The sequence below is a fragment of the Nansenia antarctica genome (genome assembly GCF_963989245.1).
Source record: "Nansenia antarctica genome assembly, chromosome: 16".
NCBI lineage: Eukaryota > Metazoa > Chordata > Actinopteri > Argentiniformes > Microstomatidae > Nansenia > Nansenia antarctica.
The window spans coordinates 5,813,962-5,835,847 of record NC_137686.1 but is presented as its reverse complement, the minus strand read 5'-3'; the positions used below and the strand labels follow the sequence as shown (position 1 = coordinate 5,835,847).

The following is a 21,886-nucleotide window of genomic DNA, read 5'->3' as shown; positions in this document are numbered from 1 at the left end:
CGCTTACTCAGAGTCAGCCACCCTGTGACTAGATGTTCTCCTGCTTCTGATCGGTCTGAGGAGCTCCGGAGGTCTTGGTGCTCTCCCCGCTCCCGTGACGCCCTCCTCCCGGTACCCCTCCCCCTCTATCTGAGACCACTCTTATACAGTGGGTTCGGAAAGTATTCAGACCGCCTTAAATCTTTCACTCTTTGTCATATTGCAGCCATTTGCTAAAATCAATTAATTTCATTTCTTTCCTCGTTCATGCACACACAGCACCTAATATTGTCAGAAAAACACAGACTTGTAGACATTTTTGCAGATTTATTACAACATTTATTTATTTTTTGAAATGTATTTTTATTTTATTTATTATTATTATTATTATTTATTTTATTTTATTTATTTTATTATTATTATTTATTTTATTTTTGAAATTTCTATTTTGTGAAATGTATGTATTTAAAATAAAAATAAAAATTGTGTGTGCATGAACGAGGAAAGAAATGAAATTAATTGATTTTAGCAAATGGTTGCAATATGACAAGAGTGAAAAATGTAAGGGGGTCTGAATACTTTCCGAACCCACTGTATATACCATACACAAGTCTGGATGCGAGGACTAACAGTCCATGGTATCGAACATCATTTCCAAAGCTTTTACACTAAGTTCACAAATACATTGTTTAAGTAAAACAACTATATTTTGGGCTGTGATAAAGGTAAGACAAACCCATCAGGCTGGGGTTGGCAAGTCCATTTTGCGCCTTTTTATTTAATAACATGCCACCGATTCTTGAAGAATACAACTTAAAAATGCCCCATGAGCCTAGTTCAACTGGTTTACCCCCATCAGAAGCCACACATATTCATTAGTTTGTAAACAATGTCATTGTAAAAGTCAACACTGTTTATCTCATGGAAGATCAGTCCCTAGCTCTGTATATGAATCGGAGAGTGGTACATTTATCCAGCCCCAAAGCTCTATGCCATTGCAATTACTACACAGTTCCTCATAAAGAAAAACGCATTATTCGCTCATTGAGTTTTGATCACAAATGAAAGAAATAGCCTTGTATGGACGAATACATTAAGAGGTCACTGGTTTCATATTTCATCTTTTCTTCGACAGTAAGTCATGTTTCATTTAAACAACTGCGCCCTCCGCTGGATACAGCATGCTATTACACCATAACAGACCCAATGGAAAGCCACACATTCCGCTGGAGTTATTCCATAACAAAGATAATCACATTTCTGGAAGGGTAAAACCATAGAAATAGAACGACTAGAACATTCATTTGAAATGATCATGTCTCTGAAATAAAATGTGCACAGGGAGGGACAAATAAATGAGATACATTTATTGGATTGCAACATTAAACAGATTTTTAAGTGATACAGCGTTTCAAAATAAACATAAAAACAGGAGACATTTCCAACCAAAAAGTACAGAGAGAATATAGGAACAAAAACCAAAACAGATTGCAGTATGGCCAACCTATCAGAGTACACACAACATTGGACCCTCTCACCGTTGTGTTTGAGTAACTACTTTTGATCAATAATTCAGTGCAGTGAAAAGATCAATGAATTCAGCCCCCCCCCCATACAGCCATTTTTGGGGGGCTAAAGCAACCACACGCACAAAAACAATCATGAACACATACTGTGAAAACCCAGCCTCCCCTTGGGGGAGTACTTTGAACTTCAAATCTTTCCAAAGAAGATAAGTCTCAAACGTCAATGAACGACCATTATTCATCTGTGACTCACGCTCTGTGTGCCTGAGGCAGAATGACATGTGTGGGGCTCAGCTGGACCCGGACACACACACACACACACACACACACACGGACACGGACACACACACACACGAAAAGAGAGCGTCACAGCAAACCTGGATAAAATGACATGTATATTATATTATTCGAATCCATTTTAAGATACGAATGAGCTATGCTTGATTTAGTTTAGCTAATGGAACCATCCAGTAGCATTGCAATGGTCTGAAAAGTGCAAAGTACAGCACACCTCAGATGACTTAATGCTTTGCAGTATTGGACCCGGCTATGGTTCACACTCAGCAGACCCATCTCCAGACGAGCCAGAGGGCATGACCGGTGTCCCAAATATGGCCTATAGTCAAGCCATCCCATACGGTCCTTATCGGGCCGACCTCCAGTTCCATCAGGAGACACAGACGTGCAAATCAATGACAAACATGACCGGCGTTGTTGAACACTGCTGGTCGAGGCCGGAACCTTCCATTGATGTTTACTAGTCCCCAGCTAGTCACTATAGGGCACCTGACTTTACCACACCGTTTTAAGTAAACTTTGTGCCGATTGGCCTGACGCGATAATGAAAAGGTAAGCTGTAGGGAAGTCACGAGCAGTGGGTTCAGAGAATGTACAGTGTTGAGTAATGGTATGGGAATCCCGGCGTTGAGTGGTGTATATAGTGTGTTAACACAGGCGTACGTCACACACAGGTACGCAGATCTGTCACAGGGTGTCCGCGTAGAGCAATGGAGGGGGCAGCATCACCACGTCTGCAAAATCCACTTCCTGGTCACTGCTAGAGATCCGAACGCACAGACGTACAATTGTATCTTATTAGGTATTCTTCTTTTAGTTCCGCTGCTCATGAAAACTATGTAAGGACTGACATTAAGCTGCGCGAGACGAGACCCCCTTTGTCTCGAGAGCGTCATACATTCTGACACAACAGACAGGATTACGGACATGGGCTGCCAACGTCATTTAGAAAATAGAATATAATAACATAATATAATACATGAACTCTATTTATACTTACGGATAGGGTGGCACCTCCACAGCAGAGAAGAGACCTGTACATGGGCAGAAACCGTTTTGTTACTATCTGCAGTACCAGATAAGACCGTGTCTGAGTCAGTGCACATCATGTATCATATGTATCCTTTGAGGTGGTTCCCACCACGCAAGACCGAGAACCGTTGGTAGTGGTTTGAGTGTGTTTCAAATGATCACTTTTTAAACCACAATCTGTGACAGTGAAACGCGTGTTGACAGTCTGTGACAGTGAAATGACTGGTGACAGCAAATACAGACAGAAAAAACATAAGTACTGCCAACTTACTCGGATCCTCACCACTTCACAGAACAAAGAGAGGGAGAGGGGAGAAATTGTTTACAAGTCAGAATAACTCTTGATATGAAAAACAAAATGCAAATTTGTGATCAAGTCTCTTGGGTGGGGGTGGGTAAAAAAAAAACATGATAAAAGCTGAAATAAAGATAAAGAAATATTCATCAAGATAAAGTAAATACTGTACTCCGTAGGGATTGTGCGTCCATTTTCTGCGATGGAATTGAAGCCGTCGTCGTTGTGTTGAAAGAAGATGGCTAGTTTCTGTAGGGCCTCGTGTCTGGTTCTAAGATAAGGAGAGACACTTTTACTTTACTTTAATTTATTTGTATAGCACTTATTAAGACAGCAGTCACAAAGTGCTTCACAGTACATTTGGTAGAATATTGCATAACACAGCAAATAAACAGCCAGCGTAATTCATAAAAGACACAGCGTCTAACATAGTATTTGGCCCTTTTTTGGAAGTTGGGTATAATAGCTGGATGATTGATAAAATACTGATCAAGCTTTTCTCTTGAACTTCAGCCAGGAACGCTGAAGACCAGTACATGCGAGTGAATCTGCCAGTGTAAAGAGAGAGAACTGTACACTGGCTGTAGGAGCTATTTATATATTATATAAATATTTTTCATATTTGTTTGTATTCTATTGTGTAACCACTAGGGGCACTAGGCACCAGGCCAAGCCTTTGGGATAAAAGTAGCAGGTGATGCACCAGGAGAGGATTTTTTTTTTTTTACCAGAGCAAGAGAAAGGCAGCATGTTTGAACATGAGTGTTTTGCTTTGAACTGGTAATAAATCAACTTAAACGTGGACCTTGCCTGGACAATGGACTTCTTAATTGCCTGAGTACAACCTAACTGAAATGGTGCATCAGTGGCCTTTTTTGTGAGTTTTTATTTTGTTTGAAATTCTCTTTGTTGACAAATAGCCACTACACACTGGCGTATACTCTTAATGTAGTTGATCACAACATTTAAAAGGAAATGGCGCGTCATCAAATGTTGTGATCAACAACATCTGAGCATAACGGGTGTGAGAGGCCATTCTCTCTTGTCATTCATATTGTCGTACTTTGCTTTTCACTGTAACCCACTGTTCATGTTTTACGTCAAGCTGTGAGTGGTTCAGACTTACTGTGTGTGGAGGTCTTCTATGCTGGCGTCACTGAGGGTGTGCTTGGCACTCGCGTGGCTGCAGACTACCAGCAGGACAGAAGAGGGAGGGAGTGAGGGATGAGAAGATATACCCCCAAAAAAGGGGAGCAGAGAGTCATGTTAGGGTGGTCTTTGAAGGACATCAAAGAACTTGTCTGTCAGAGGCAGAGGCAGGTCCAATGGAGCCAGAGGGCTTAGTACCATAAATCATATCTCTCTAACTTCAAAAGGACAGACCCCATGAGGCTATACTCACGCATTTCCGGCATTGAGACGGTCTGGTTGAGAACGCTGTAGAATCAAAATAGATGTTGTGGAATATATTATTAGTTGTTGCACCCTTTCAAAAGAAAACAGGAAAGCACCTTCTTCAAAATGCTCTCTCTATACACCACATTCTTTTTCTTCATGTTTTTCCCCCCGTATCAGACTGAACGAACTGCTGTTTCAAGTGTTGAGTCTTACCGGTTCTCCGATATGGAGGGGGATAGGGTGTCCTCGTCACAGGTCCACTCCTCGCTGTCATCTGTGACTAAGAAAAACATAGACCTCCATAAAAACAACGACGGGGTCAATAGGAAAGCTTTTTTGACCATCAATCACGCCAAGTTTATTAACACTAGAACAGTGCCTTGCCTTTTATACTTTTACTCACAGGGTCAAATGACTGTTCTAGTATTGAAAGGGGCAATCTGGGATTCCAACAATAACAAAGCGAGTCTCCTTGACACTTGTTTTTGGGTAAACAGCTGAGGGGCGGAGCTACAGTACGGATGCAAGGACTGACCATCCATGAGATCAAAATAGTTTTAACCATGTCATGAAACTATAGAGTGTTTGTTTGCTATTACATTGTTTATATTTGGGGGTTTGATGGGGGTAAAGCCAGTTGACCTAAACTCATGAGGTCTTCAAGTATAAACAGAGAAAGAAGAAGAGGAGGATGAGGAGGGGAGAGGAGTACCGTGGATGAGAGGAGAAAGGAGTGATGATATATGACATCATTCATTTAAAAGTCCCGAAAAATAGATCGACCAATCCTAGAGGACTTACAGCTGCTGGTGATCATGAGCTGGTGATTGGAGGATCTGTGAGATACATAAACAGTGAGAGATCTGTGAGATACAACATCAACAGTGAGAGATCTGTGAGATACGACATCAACAGTGAGAGATCTGTGAGATACGACATCAACAGTGAGAGATCTGTGAGATACGACATAAACAGTGACAGATCTGTGAGATACAACATCAACAGTGAGAGAGATCTGTGAGATACGACATAAACAGTGACAGATCTGTGAGATACAACATAAACAGTGAGAGAGATCTGTGAGATACAACAACAGTGAAAGATCTGTGAGATACGACATCAACAGTGAGAGAGATCTGTGAGATACATCAACAGTGAGAGATCTGTGAGATACGACATCAACAGTGAGAGATCTGTGAGATACGACATAAACAGTGAGAGATGACACGGGGGGCAACGCAAGCCAAGAAGCGAAGGAGTTTGAAAAAAAAATCCTTTTTGAGTTGAGAGACGAGGAGTCTAATGTTACCCTCCACACCTGCTCCCGAGGCTGATGGTGTCCCCGTCCGCGGTGGCCCGACCGGCAGCCTGAGACGCCCTCTTCCCCAGCTCCAGCATCTCCTTGATGTTGAGCTCCACGTTCATCACCGAGATGTAGCCGTCTTCAAAAGCCAATGGACACGGGACACAAGAAACCCAGGTCACAACCACAACCACCACATACAGTACAGCAGTGAAATAGAGCCCGTCAGACACAATGCTGACACTCATTTCCGGCAATGTCTACATTAGCGGTAGCCTAGAGCAGTGGTTCTCAAACCTCTCCTCGGGGACCCCCGGCCGCTCCACATTATTTGATCTGTTCCACTACCAAGCACACCTGATTCAACTAATCAAGTACAAATCATAATTGCTTTGTACTTGATTAGTTGAATCAGGTGTGCTGGGGGTGGAACAGATCAAATATGTGGAGCGGCCCGGGGGTCCCCGAGGAGAGGGTTGAGAACCACTGGCCTCGAAGATTAGAGAGGCTGGCTAGCAATCAGAAGGTCGCCGGTTCGATCCCCGGGAGGGAGCTGCATGTGAGCTGGTGACCGGACGGTTGCTGGCATCATATCTAAAAGGTGCCTACCACCGCTGTTGTGCCCTTGAGCAAGGCACTTAAACCCCTAATTGCTCCAGGGTCTGCTGAATAATGGCTGAACCTGTGCCTGGAGCAAAAAAAGACATTTCGTTGTACTCTCGTTGCAATGACCAAAAAAATAAAAAAGTTGAATCTAATCTGAAACGACTGTTAGGGCTTTCACACCGGCAAAGAATCCCTATGGGATTAAGCCGACCGGGCCGGACTCACACTTGTGGTGGGCGTCCCGGGCCAGCCACTTCCCCCTGGGGCAGCTGGTGGTGCGGATGATGCCCACGGTGTCGCCGCTCCGCACCGGCAGGTCGTTCTTCCGGACCTTGCTGGCCACCGTCACCCTGGCGTGGTACATGGGCTCCTCCTGCCCTGTGACCTACATAACGTACCCACGACACAGTAACCATAGTAACCTGAACCACGTAGGGTTTCAAAACAGAGCATTCCATGTTGGAATCCAAAGTTTCAGAGAGGATTGAATGTAGCCGGAATGTTATGGTCACAGAATGTTTGGTGCGGATGAGAGTTTGCAGACGTCTGTACATTCTAGCTCGAGGGGGGTTGAGAGGGGTCAGGGGGATGGGGACCTTTAAGACATTTGATTTGCACAACAAATTGACCTATAGATATAAAAAAAATACAAACAGAAGTTGTGAGCCCAAAAAGAGCTGACTCAACTCACAATCTGCTGGCCAGTAAGACAATCAATATCTCTTGCTGCAGCAGTCCAACTTACTTTGAACTTCTTTTTCATTTCATGTTCCTTCTTCTCTCTCTCTTTCTGCTCCTTCTTCTCCTTCTCCAGGCGGTGCTTCTCTCTCTTCCTCTGTTCTTTCTCCTCCTGGTTCTCAGGGCTCTGTCGCTCCTTACTGAAACGATTGCAGGACTTTCATAGCGGCAGGTTACAGTAATGAGTGATCATGAAAAATGCTAATAAATCAAAGAATGAATTCAGAGCTCATGAAGGACTCATATATCAGACAAATGGCATAACCTGCGCAGATTAGCATGATTTGTTCTCCTGACATACTGGTCCTGGAATGTGGTGCCACAACATATCAACTTTTGCTGAAACGTACATTTAAAAAAAAAAACATTAAATGTTTTATTTTGAGAACTGACATACCTTGCATTCCGGGGCCATATGTTCATGCGAGTCTCCTCCTTCTTCAGACAAACACAGAGAGAAGACCATTTTCAATACTTGAATTTCTACTGAAAGTAAAGCCTATAACATCTAACCTGAAGAGAAACATGTCACCTTTTATGATTGCAACTAAACAAGGTCAATTGTTAACTATAACTTCCTCCTCTTCAGCCCCCAAAATATCTTTATTACTGATTTGAAACTGATGTCACACAATGTCACAAATAACAATGACAGTTACCGTTGGTTGGATATCAGCATATGGATCTACAAAAGGAACATAAAAAAAAGTGTTAAAACGAACGCAAAAAAAATATATATACAAAAACAGAAAAAAAAGAATTGCCATTAAATTTAAACGAATAAAAAAAAAGAAAAATAATAATTAGCTTCTTACTCTTTGGAGGCCTTTTCAGTTTGCATGAGTTCTGCTGTATGAGCCTGTTGATGTCCTCAACCTCCTCATACAAATTGTCGCTGGTTTCGTAATAATTATCATCTTGACAGAAACTAGAGGAGAGAAATAATAAATAAAGGAGTCAACAGTCAACAGCAAGGAGGGAGTGTACTTCTCTTAGGAAGACATTTAACCAAACCAAGTCATTCAGTTCAGTCGCCACAAAATACTTTGTGTAAGAGTAAGGACCTGAGAGATTCTTGAACCCATCACATGTCATTCAAAGATTATCCTCAAGGTGGCATTGCATGTCTCTTATTGAGAGCGCCACAAGAGTACATAAGAGTCAATCAACTATACATTGGTTATCGCAAGTAAGACCTTTTTAGAATAAGTGCCACAAGCAGTCACAGTCTTATTGTGTATTATTGAGTCATCCTATGAACATCAAAAAGTTGATATGCATTCTGTGATTATTACAAGTCAGCAAGTCGTGTGTCAACACATGGTTTGAGAGGGCGCCTCCTGGTGCTGGAGGACGGAACCACAAGGGAAAAAAGTCAACAATTCCTCAGGTCCTTATAATGAGCCACTTAAGAAAAAAAGAAGAGAGAGAAGTTTGTCTGTTTAAAATTGTCTTGTTTATGCCGTTTACCTTGGCTGTGTTTGAATGTCATCATTTAGGACCAAATCTGAACTGAGATCAGTGCCTTCGGTGACAGAGGGCTCAGCGGACGCCTGGTTAACATCAACAGTTTGAGGTTCTGGTTCTGCAGCTGGAGCTGCCTGTGTTTGACCCCAATGCTCAGGAACCACTGGAGCTGGAGCTGCTTGTGTTTGACCCCAATGCTCTGGAACTGGAGGTACTGGTGGGTCTGGAAGCGCTAGGTCATCACTGACGAGGCTCAAGGTTTGCAGGTCTAAGCTAGCAAGTTCTAGCGGTTCACCCAGGAATAACACCGGCGCAGGGGCCTCAAATTCTGGAGGCCCCAAGTCTAAAGCTGCGAGAGCTTCTGGCTTCCCAAAGTCTGCGGCTGCTAACTCTAGAAGCGCAAGATCAAACGCGTCGCCTCCTGCGGTCTCCATCACAGAATTCTCAAAGTCGGGAAACTCTGGAGGGTCCAGTTCAGGACCGACCGAGTTCGTCTGCCCAGGATCTGGATCTTCAAGTGTCACCGGTTCAACCGCTGTCAATTCTGCAAAGCAAGACGCTCAAAACTCACAAACATGTACTGATTATTGGCTCGGTCTGACTCAATGTTGTTGTTAAAGGTACATAAGACATTTTGGTATGTTTACTCGGCCTTCCAGCGATTGAATTATCAAAAGAACAGAGCTTACCCTGGTTGTGATGTGTGGCGACGTGGTAACAGCTGAGGTCTACCCGCGGGGGCCTCGGAGGTTTCGTTGGCAGGGGCCGCAAAGACCGCATGTCAGGTAGAGGCTTCTTGGGTGGAGGAAGGGGAGGTTCACCGGGCTTCAGGAGCAGAGCACCTGCTGCACAACAATTCTCCTTGAATAATATCACTTAGAAATGCTTCAACTGTCTTACCCCCATCAGAACCAGCAAAAAAAAGCTTGTCTCACTCGGGGCCCACCCGCTGTGCCGACGGACCACGATGCCGACAGTTTATTAGCAGATTTCTGCGAGAGCTGACACGACATGTTACGGTACATGTGGGAAGACGGTACATGTGGGAAAACTAGGGTTAGGGTTAGGTGCTAGGGTGCTACGGTTAAGGTTAGGGTTGGGGTTAGGGGTAGGGTTAGGGTTAGGGATAGGATTAGGGTTAGACATGCCAGCATGTACCAAGTCGACGTAGCACCTAACCCTAACCGTAGTTTTCCCACATGTACCGTCTTCCCACATGTACCGTAACAGAGAAACGGAGAGCATTCACATGCAGGGAGGGCTGTCGGCACAACAGTCCGTCGGTATATTGATGCGGCACCGTCTCACTCCACTGTTTGTAAACAATTTAATTGTATACCAACACTGCTTAGCTTGGTTGGTTGAAACTATAATTGTGACCCCATGGAAGATCAATCGTTGCATATCTTTTGAGTACATAACATTTCTCTAGCCACAGCCCTCAGCTATTTATCAAACTGTTGTTTGATTCCAGATAACCCATTTAAAGAGTCATCTCTTCAACAGTTGGTGTATCGGAAAAATCTTGTATCTCTAAAAAGTAAACATTGCAGGAATTGAGAAAAACTTCAAGCGTCAACGTGTTTTGGATGACCTTCGACCTTTGATGTCATGAATCCCTTCACATGACGTGTGTGTGTGGACATCTTTGAACACTTTCTTTTTATATTTAGTCAAACTTTAAGTAAAAATAAAAACTACACAAAAAGTGTTTCCATGGTCCCTTTCACATATTGTTTTGTATAAAATGTTTACAGTATATAAATAGTCTGATTGATTTATATGTAATGCAAACCATTAGATTATTACTAGTAAAAGCAATAATACTATAGCCAACTATAGCATTATTACTCTTAGATTCTATAAAATAAAAATAAAAATCTGGACACGGACACTGACTGCTTGATCAAGGCAAGCGTATACATACTTGTGACAAAACAAGTTAAAATGGTTGCAGTTTGCAGGCTTTATGTGATTGTGTGACGCTGTCCTTTTAACTTATAAATGATGCTGTGACTGTATGCAAGTGGAGGAGGTGTTGGAGATGTCTGTATGTTTCTATCGTTTAACTGTGCTGGAAATGCTTGGATGTGTGCCACTGTGTTGTGTTCTTTAGTTTTTAACATGTAACCTGATTTCTCCTAATTTCGACCCCCCCTCCCCCCAAGAGGCTTTTGTCTTTTGCCAGGCCGCCAATGCAAATAAGAATTAGTTCTTATTGGCCTGCCTGGTTAAATAAATACATTTAAAAAAGGACAGAACATGGCCAGACACTTACTCTGAGAGAACTTCCTACATGAAGAGCCATTGGACTTGATGAAGGGACGGGCCACAACACAGGACAGGGGTGGATGACAGATGGGAGGAGGAGGAGGAGGAGGAGGAGGAGGGAGGGGCAGTTCTGGATCAAGACTCTCAAAGTCTTTGGGAGGCAAATGGACACTTTGGACCGGAACATTTTCAGTAGAGCTATAGTCTGGGAGATAGAGTGCCTCTGTGTAACTCTTGGGTTTGGCATAAATTAGCAGCCGCCGCGGTGAGAACCGTTTCTTAGCTTTCTCTAACGTGCTCAGAACATGACGCTGGTCGAAGAACTGGGTCACGCCGGCCGCGGAGGGGGTGTCTCCAACAGCAGATGTAGGGGTGACGGGTACACCTGGGCTGGGAGGTGGGCACTCAGTGGTTGTAGGACCCCCTTTGAGAGAAACCCTGTCATCCATCTTCCGGTTTTCCACCACAGACATAGCAACTGGAGGTTGGACGGTCGAGCAAGTGTGCGTCGGTTCCTCCCCAGACTCCACCTCGACCTTTGAGACTTTGGTTAACTTGAAGGGGAGCAGCAAACCCTTCTTCCTGCCTTTGATAGGCGGCGGGACGACTTTCAGAGGTTCCGAGTCCGCTTTCTGTCCTTTGGAGGGGAGGGCGGGCAGCACCAGGGGCATGTGGCGGTCCATGAGGGACTGCTTGGCGGTACTCTCCACTCCACCAACGAGGTGTGGCGGGACGGTCTGCTGCATGTGCGGGGGGAAAGAGATGGCCCGCTTGCCCCAAGATGACCTAGTCGCCCCATCCCTGAAGATGACCCTGGGGACCACAGGCGTCTTGTTCTCCACTGCAGTGTGGATGGAGCTCACCAGGGAGCCGCAGTGCCCGCCAGGGGGCGGTAGGTGTTTGGGCTTCTCAGCGATGGTAGGCCTGTCTCTGAGAGCTGCCTCCTCCTGAAACTTTGCACGTAGAGCTTTGAAGTTGATTGATCCTTCCTATAAGTGTTTCCGCAAGTGACATCTTGATTAATTGTTGAATGGCAATCATATACACGTATTTGTACAATATTTCTAGTCATAAAATCCTGGGATTAATGTATTCATTTGACATTTTAATGTGAGTGTTGTTGCAGTAACGCCCAAATTAAAACATGAAATGAAAACTAGCTGACAATTAATTGGATGCATGAATGCAGAAAAGGAGCAGAGGATCTGAAAACCGGACTGGTTGGAATGCAACCTGTTGATGCCAAGGTTGCGATTTAAAACGCGAGACGATAACATCTAAATTGAGCTTGAAGAAAAGAAAACCACGTTTAACACACATGCTCATGAATGGTGATAAAGTGCGTCTTGGATGTCATTACCTGGTCCATTGTTCCACGGTGTTCATCCACTAGTACTCTACTGTCGTTTCTTTAACGCATTTGTTGATTTTGATTTTTGATTTCATCTCACCTAATCATAACGCCGATGAAACTAGTGAAAACCGGACGAATTCGACCCCAAAACGTCGCTAAACTCTTAACAACTCTGATTTGTTTGGAACTTCGCGTCAAATCGACAGACATGATACACCTGCGCATGAGTGCGCGCGCATTGCCTGATGACTTTGGTGCGCGCAATATTTTATTATTATTATTATATTATTATTTTAAGCAATGTATCCGTTTTATTTCTCTCGAGACTACAATCATCCTCTTTTAGCGTGATTAGAATTGATTCATAGTATTAAACATAGGGAATGCTTTTGAAATGTCAGCTACTGGATCAAATGTCTAGTAGTGTACGTGTCCCTTCTGCCAAGTGGTTTGAACCGTTATGGCAGTGGAGGTAATGCCCTTGCCCCGTTCACGTTTTCTTCTAAATGTGTTCTCTGTGTGTGTGTGTGTGTGTGTGTGTGTGTGTGTGTGTGTGTGTGTGTGTGTGTGTATGTGTGTGTGTGTGTGTGTGTGTGTGTGTGTGTGCGTGTGTGTGTGTGTGTGTGTGTATGTGAGTGAGTGTGTATTGGGGGGTGTATTGAGTGTGTATTGGGGGCGGGGCGGGGGGGGGGGGGCGGGGGGCCTTACGAGAAATGTCTTTCCCAACTGTTGGAGTGTGTTTACCCTCCATCAATCATTCACCCAGAGGACCCTGTCTGACAGCATGTGATGACCAGAGCTGCTCATCGAAACAATGTGCAATATGAGTCCCCTTTTAACAGGGAGCACTTTTATTTCCAACATGAATAGACTGATCTGTGCCGTTTTGGGATCCTATGTTCTGCTGCTATGTTTGAACAACTCTCTCATGGTGGCGGGCCACGCAATGAAGGATCCATGGAGCATAACTCAAAACAGGTACTGCTTTTCCTCCATATACCCTAGATATATAATGCTACTACTTTGAAGAACCGAACATACTGTAATATAGCTGCCTGCTATGTGTAAAACAACAAGCTTTGTATCAACAGGGCTGCCCTGCCTCATATGAGAAGGGCCAGAGGTGTCACCAGACCAGCTCCCGTTGACTGCAAGCTGAAGAAGTGGTCGTCATGGACTCCCTGTAACTCCTGTACGGACAAGAAGGTAAAGATTCTCCTAACAAGTTTCACATTCGAAGCATGACTCGACAAGTCTTTCGCCAGAGCATACTTATTTGCAGTCGAACCTGATTTCACTATCCTAAATTCTCATATTTGGACTCCTACAGTATAATTCTTACGACACCAGTAAGCACGAGCTGATGTATATTTGAATATACTGTATGTTTGAATGAAGGTAATCTTTAGCTATTTTAGGAGACAACCCTCTGGCAATGTTCATACAGGTCTTCTTAGACCTGACATTACAGATGTGTTGTTGTCGTTCGTCCTAGTTTCGTTTCCAGTCCATGGAGAAGGCGTCCCAGTTTGGCGGAACGCTGTGTGTGGGGAGTCAGTGGGAGGAGCTGTCATGCCCGAGAGCGACCACCGCGTGTCTGGTGCCAGACCTCTGTGATGAACAGTTCACCTGCAATAAAACAGGCTAGTCACATGACCAACCTCTAACTGATCATACTGTTCCACCCTGACTCAGGAGTCATGGTTGTGTGTGTGTGTGTGTGTGTGTGTGTGTGTGCGTGTGTGTGTGTGTGTGTGTGTGTGCGTGTGTGTGTGTGTGTGTGTGTGCGTGTGTGTGTGTGTGTGTGTGTGTGTGCACGAGCATGTGTGTGTAAGTCTATGTGCCTGCGTGTGTGTGTGTGTGTGTCTGCAGGGGGTAGAGGTCATCTAGTGGATAGTGAGTTGGACTGGTGATCAAAAGGTCAAAAGGCACTTAGCCCTAACTTACTCCAGGGAGACTGAATCTCTAATTTGGATAAAAGTGTCTGCTAAATGATTCAAATGTATGTGACGGTCTCTCTGTGTGTATGTGTGTGTGTGTGTGTGTGTGTGTGTGTGTGTGTGTGTGTGTGTGCGCACAGGACGGTGTATCAGCCAGGAGCTCCGCTGTAATGGTGAAGATGACTGTGTTTACGACCAGTCTGACGAGAGTGGCTGTGCGGACGTTAACCAGAGATACGACCACTGCTCCTCCCTGATGCCCATCCCAGGGGCTGCCCGGGGCTCTCAAGGGTAAGCCGTCGCCTAGGTAACTGAGGACAATAAGATGCCCCGTTCGAAATATAGTTTGTCTATCAATACTCCAAACTCAAGCCCTAATATTACACACCAATTATATATTACAGATATTCAGATTGGTTTCACCATTTAGAAATTACAACACTTTTTATACATAGTCCCTCGTATTTCAGTGCACCAAAAGTATTGGAAAATTGGCTTGACAGGTCAGTCAGGTGTGTTCCGTTACATCATTTGTGCGTAAGAGAGCTGTCAATGTCTAGTATTGATTCTAGGCTTTGCATTTGCCTTTGGAGTCTGCTATTGATGTCTGCCAACGTGAGGACCACATAGACGTCAATAAAAGTCAAAGAAGCCATTATGAAGCTGAAATATCAGAAAAAGCTATCAGAAACATAGCCGAAACCTTTGACATACCAAAATCAACAGTTTGTTTAGGCCAGCATTAAAAATGAAAGAAAGTACTGGTGAGCTCAGCCATCACAAACAGGCTGGTAGGCCAAGGGAGACTTCTGTGATGACAGTGCTCATCACAATTAAGAAAAGATCCCAGACAACAGTCCCTCAGATCAGGAACACTCTCCGGGAGGGAGGTGTGAATGAGTCAAAGACTACCATCCGCAGAACACGTCACCAGCCAAACTACAAAGGTTTCACTGCAAGGTGCCAACCTCTAGTTATCCACTAGAGTACTGCAGAGGTCTGGGAAATGGTCTTGTGGACAGATAAGATGAATATTATCATGTATCAGAGTGATTGCAAGAGGAAATTTGGGATAAAAAAGGATCTGCCCAAGATTTACAGCATACCACCTCATTTGTGAAACATAGTGGAGGGGTGGTGTGGTTTGGGCATGTATAGCTGCAACAAGAACTGTCTAACTGGTCTTAATCTGCAGAATGTATTCTGAAGTGTACAGAAACAGCTGTTCTGCTCAAGTACAAGCAAATGCCTCCAAATTCATTGGACGGCGCTTTATCATACAGTAAGTCAATGAGGTGTAAAAAAGAAGAACGTTTTTGATGGGATATGCATTTGATTTCCTGATTTCCTGATTTTTTTTAAAAAAAAGACCTCAAAAGGAACAGCAACTGAAGATTGCTTCAGTACAGGCCTAGCAGAACATCACCAGAGAAGATACCCAGTGTCTGGCGTGGTCAATGGATCGCAGACTTCAGGCAGTTATTGCATGCAAAGGATACTCGACCAAATACAAAACATGAGTACTTTATTTGGAAATGTTTTCCCAATACTCCCAATAGGAGTCTTGAAATAGGGGGAGTATGTTTAAATGTTGTACTTTCTAGATGATGAAGCCAATCTGAATATTCTCTCTTTTTTAATTAAACCTGAGAATCTCTACTTTTACCCCATAGTAGTTGTTTGATTTCAAATCCAAACAGTTGGAGTGTAGTGTATTTACTATATTATTATATCTATATATATATTATATATGTATTTACTAATGTGCTTTTCCTAGCTTTAATGTCTTGACTGGAGATTTTGTGGATCACATTCTTGACCCAAAATACTATGGAGGAATTTGTGAATATGTCTACAATGGAGAATGGAGGAGACTCACATATGATGCTTTCTGTGAGAAGCTGCACTATAACGATGACGAGAAACACTACCGGAAACCCTACAATTACCATTCCTACCGATTTACGGTACTGTACTGTACATATTATCAGTCACAAAATGTATACTTTTTTCTAATGATCAACTCATCAAATCTAGAACATCTTAAAGATATGTGATTTGACCTCACTGTAGGCCGAAGCTACTTCTGAGGGCACCACGGAGTTCTATGAAGACATGGCCAAATTCTTGAAAGCCAGAGAGACGGAGAATTCTTTCAATTTAGGCGTCACCGTTGGGGTTCAGTATGTGGAAGGGGGAGTAAAAGGAAGCGTGGAGTGGGCAATCTCCAATAACCTCACCAAGCATACAAGTCAGGTAATACCCCTCTATATTACTTCCCAAAGTCAAAGCTGCATAACTCCAGTTCTTGAGGGCCAATGATACCCACTCTTTTCCTTTTGAATTGTGTTTTTATTTATTTTATCCATCTGGAACAAAACCAATGGAATTATCTCAAAAGTGCAAACTCTGCCCAACCAACATTGTACATTCTTAGTCTACTTTTGCTTTGAACAGAGCAAAGCTCTCCAGTGTCCATGACATTGGTTGCATATCAATAGTCACAGACTAAACATACTAGTAACATAAAGTCACAGAAGTGAAGGAAAGGAAGCCAGGCAAGTCTGTTGAGACACACCCAATATGTTTTGTTTTGAATTTCACCTTTCAAGTCCCATTTAGGTCCAAATACCTCTTCCTCAAAGGAGACTGTACAAGGCAGCACAAGCTAAAACAAACAATGGCAGTACAGTACACAACCGTAGCTGACAAGGAAAAGTGCAGACGTAAAACCCAGCAGAATACAGTATAAAATACAACCTGCACAAAATAGAACTACTTCAATTCATATGGCCATCATGTTTTAAAGCCAAACATAGCATCTGGCTATCAAGGCCCAAAGCAGTTACTACATATACAGAACCTTCTCCATCAGTTACTACATATACACTACCTTCTCCATCAAATCTGCAATTTATTTTTTACTTCAAATCAGCTAAGGGGATAAAAACAATCTGAAAACAACCTGAATTAAGGGAATTGAGTTTGTTCATATTTGGCCGATCAGGATCTGGGGTTTGTGAGGCTGAGGTCCAAGGTGCAGACGGCCCAGTTTAAGATGAGGAGCGAGGGTCTGATGCTGGAGGAGGGCATGTACATGTCCCTCATGGAGCTCCCTGAACAGTACGACTTTGGCCGCTATTCTCGCTTCATCAACAACTTCGGAACTCACTACGTTACCGAGGGAACCATGGGAGGGACCCTGGAATATGTCCTGGTTGTTAACAAAACTACCATGTCCAAGTTTGGTACTGTTCTTCTTTATTTCAGTAGTACTGTCATTTTAACCCATAATTGTAGCCCCATCTGAGACTAGAATTATATTGATATTTACATGTGGATGTTGTGTGTATAATCCTAGGATGACTAAGATTACCCAACATTCAAATGTAAATGTGAATACAATCTTGGGCACATATGAGGCTACAATAATTCTTTATATACAATATCTCTTAATGATGAAAAAAACTGGGAGGATTTTCAGTGTAGCTACATTCCACACATTATGATTATGAAGTATTCAATATAGTGTATTTTAAGTGGTCTGATCTAAGCTATATTTAAGTCATGTTCTTGCTCTTTATATTTGACAGAAATGAATGGTTTCCAAATTGGAGGATGCATTGGAGGGTCCTTTGGTATGGGCAGTCCCTTGGGTAAAAGTGTGGAGGCTAAAGGCAAACTGTCTGGTGAAAAATGCAAGAAAGTTGGCTGGGCTTCCTTTGGTTCGTATCTGTCCTAAACTAAGTCTATGGTCATAACAATTCTTATTTAGGGACTGGGTATTATTTATGATGAGGGGTACATGGAGAAAAGACCTTTAAATATGAAAAGTATCTCCCTCAAGCAAACGATGCTTTCCCATAACCCTCCCATAACGCTAGAAAAAAAGAAAATCTACACAAGTCACGTTTCAGTTTACGTTCCATGCAAATGTGCAGCTTTGATGCCTCTACACCCGTGCGACTTGGTAGTCTAATGCCGAGTCTGTGAGACAGGTTTGGATTTCCACAGAGCAGCATATTGGTGTGTAACAGAAGGGGTGGCTGTGGCTCAGGAGGTAGAGCTGGCGTCTAATGATCGCAAGGTCGGTGGTTCGGTGGTTAGATCCCTGGCTGGCTACGCGTCGAGGTGTCCTCGGGCAAGACACTGAACCCCAAATTGCTTCCAATGAGCCATTGTAAAGCGCTTTGGAATAAGGTGCTATACTGTATAAGTGCAGTCCATTTACCATTTAACTGTAGCTGTGCACCAGGTTTGTATCAATAACTAGTTAAGAATTCTAGGAAAGCGTTCATCCCATGCGGTGGGCGTTGGCATACAGAGAGGAGAGCAAGCATAATAATAATAATAATTCATTAGATTTATATAGCGCTTTTCCAAGGCTCAAAGACGCTGGTTGAAAACAAGAAACTATAGACACTTTAAGACAGGACACATAAAGACAGGACAGGGAAACAGAAGCGGCAGTCAGCGGTGCTCTGAACCCGGAAAAGCAGCTACGGGAGACGCAACAGGACAGAGACCGCTGAATTCTGAAGCATTGGAAGATATCAACATTCCATGAATTGCAAATTGCATGGCCCTCCGTTCGACTATTAAAAAACACATAACCCTCTCAGAATGTAACTGGAAACACCTGACTCTCCCAAATTCCTCCATGTACCCCCCATATCATCATCATCATTTATCATAAATAACGATAAATCCCTTCAATGACTACATCAAGTTTTCTACCTTATGTGATAATAAGTTTTCCCCAAATAGCGGTTTGGTAGTGAATTTCAGTTGGAGCCATGACCGGATGACATTACCCACATGTTTAGGCTAATCGATGATTATCTTTTTACCCAATCATAGATCGCGATAACAAAGAGGGCCTCATCGAGGACATCATTGTGACGGCGAAGGGGGGCAACACAGAAAGCGCCGGTGGTCTGCTGGTCATCCAGGACCCTACCATGTACAGGAAGTGGGGCTTGTCACTCAAGTACAACCCAACGGTGATAGATTATGAGGTAACAGCTGCATGACTGATAGATTATGAGGTAGCAGCTGCATGACTGATAGTACAAACCGGCATACTCAATTACATTACAAGTAGTACAAGTAATTACTTTCATAATTATATTTACCTTAATTACTTGCGTACAGCTATAATAGACAGTAATATTTGAAATCCTTAGTTTGATTGAGTTTATCTGATGCAATCAACCCCAAAACGGCAAAACCCCCAGGTACTTCACACAGGCTCAAACACAAAAACACAGACATGCTGTATAAACACACTGTATAAATAGTGCATGCAAACATTCATAGGTATGTACAGTATGTAGGTATGTACAGTACATCCATATCAAAACACTGCTCATACAAATGTATAAAACATGTCCCTGTCCTAATTGGACTCCTCTAAACCCCCCCCCCCTCCCCCCCCCCCCCCCCCCCCCACACACACACACACACTTTCACTCCCCAGCTCATGCCCATCTATGAGCTGGTCCGCGTCAGCACGGCAGCGTCTGAGGTGGGCTCGAGGCTGGAACACCTGAGGAGCGCCTGGGAGGAGTACCTGGTGCAGTTCAACTCGTGCTGCTGCGCCCCCTGCAGGCACAACGGCATACCTGTCCTTAAAGGCACCGCCTGCAGCTGCATCTGCCCCCAGGGCTTCAAGGGAGACGCCTGCCAGGACACCACGAGGAAAGGTGAGGGGTAGAGGACTCTCCATGCTCTCTGGGATGAGACAGAGGACAGGTGAGCTAGAGAACTCTCCATGCTCTCTAGGATGAGACAGAGGACAGGTGAGGGGTAGAGAACTCTCCATGCTCTCTAGGATGAGACAGAGGACAGGTGAGGTAGAGAACTCTCCATGCTCTCTAGGATGAGACAGAGGACAGGTGAGGTAGAGAACTCTCCATGCTCTCTAGGATGAGACAGAGGACAGGTGAGGTACAGAACTCTCCATGCTCTCTGGGGTGAGACAGAGGACAGGAGAGGGGTAGAGAACTGTCCATGCTCTCTGGGGTGAGACAGAGGACAGGTGAGGGGTAGAGAACTCTCCATGCTCTCTGGGGTGAGACAGAGGACAGGTGAGGGGTAGAGAACTCTCCATGCTCTCTAGGATGAGACAGAGGACAGGTGAGGGGTACAGAACTCTCCATGCTCTCTGGGGTGAGACAGAGGAAAGGAGAGGGGTACAGAACTCTCCATGCTCTCTGGGGTGAGACAGAGGAAAGGAGAGGCGTACAGAACTCTCCATGCTCTCTAGGGTGAGACAGAGGACAGGTGAGGGGTACAGAACTCTCCATGCTCTCTGGGATGAGACAGAGGACAGGTGAGGGGTACAGAACTCTCCATGCTCTCTGGGGTGAGACAGAGGACAGGTGAGGGGTAGAGGACTCTCCATGCTCTCTGGGATGAGACAGAGGACAGGTGAGGGGTAGAGGACTCTCCATGCTCTCTGGGGTGAGACAGAGGACAGGTGAGGGGTACAGAACTCTCCATGCTCTCTAGGATGAGACAGAGGACAGGTGAGGTACAGAACTCTCCATGCTCTCTGGGATGAGACAGAGGAAAGGAGAGGCGTACAGAACTCTCCATGCTCTCTGGGGTGAGACAGAGGACAGGTGAGGGGTAGAGGACTCTCCATGCTCTCTGGGATGAGACAGAGGACAGGTGAGGGGTACAGAACTCTCCATGCTCTCTAGGATGAGACAGAGGACAGGTGAGGTACAGAACTCTCCATGCTCTCTGGGGTGAGACAGAGGACAGGTGAGGGGTAGAGAACTCTCCATGCTCTCTAGGATGAGACAGAGGACAGGTGAGGTACAGAACTCTCCATGCTCTCTGGGATGAGACAGAGGACAGGTGAGGGGTACAGAACTCTCCATGCTCTCTGGGGTGAGACAAACCAGATGAATCCATTTTGAAGTGGTCCTGCTCGCCATGTTGGGAATATAGTAGCCTAGACTTTAACCTGGACATAACCACCCATTCAATCACAGCTTCTAGCGCCTCTCGGGCAATAAGAACGCTTGTTCAGATCAAACCATTGTATATGTAATGTTGAGTAGTCTTGCAGTATTATACTTTATAATAATAATAAAAAATATATATATATATTATATTTTTGTATTGTTCCAATAGCAGAGTAAACTGATAGGGTCCAATGACACTTTCACTGCCTTGACTCTAAGAAGGCAAAATTGGACAAAATATCATTCTTCTATCTTTCATCTGATAGATGCAAAAACGGACGGGGTCTGGAGCTGCTGGGGGGCGTGGTCCCGCTGTCAGTCAGGAAGTAAGACACGCGCACGCTCCTGTAACAACCCCGCACCGGCCAACGGCGGAGCAGCCTGCGTCGGGTCCACCTCCCAGAGAAAACGCTGTTGAAGTCTGTCAGCCACCAGGGAACCAGAACCATGGGCCAGCTCTCCTCAGGACACCAGCCTACAGGAGTGATCACACTACCCCTGTGTGTGTGTGTGTGTGTGTGTGTGTGTGTGTGTGTGTGTGTGTGTGTGTGTGTGTGTGTGTTTGTGTGTGTGTGTGTGTGACCTCACTCTGGTTGTTCTCTGCAAATAAAGAATAAAGAACAGTGCCACTTACTCTTTCTTGGAATATGTTCACACAGGTACTGCATATATATATATATAAAATAATTAAATGAATGAATGA

General features: G+C 44.2%; 1 protein-coding gene across 1 annotated transcript; it reads left to right on the top strand.

The window, feature by feature from the left end:
• The first annotated feature begins 13,036 nt into the window (after nt 1–13,036).
• c8a (complement component 8, alpha polypeptide) lies at nt 13,037–21,805 on the top strand. Its single transcript, XM_080546246.1, has 11 exons — nt 13,037–13,244; nt 13,358–13,472; nt 13,762–13,909; nt 14,347–14,497; nt 15,984–16,173; nt 16,280–16,462; nt 17,214–17,454; nt 17,800–17,931; nt 19,067–19,224; nt 19,686–19,911; nt 21,450–21,805. The coding sequence occupies exons 1-11, from the start codon at nt 13,081–13,083 to the stop codon at nt 21,599–21,601; spliced, it is 1,860 nt and encodes a 619-aa protein (XP_080402372.1). The 5' UTR covers nt 13,037–13,080; the 3' UTR covers nt 21,602–21,805.
• The last annotated feature ends 81 nt before the right edge of the window (nt 21,806–21,886 follow it).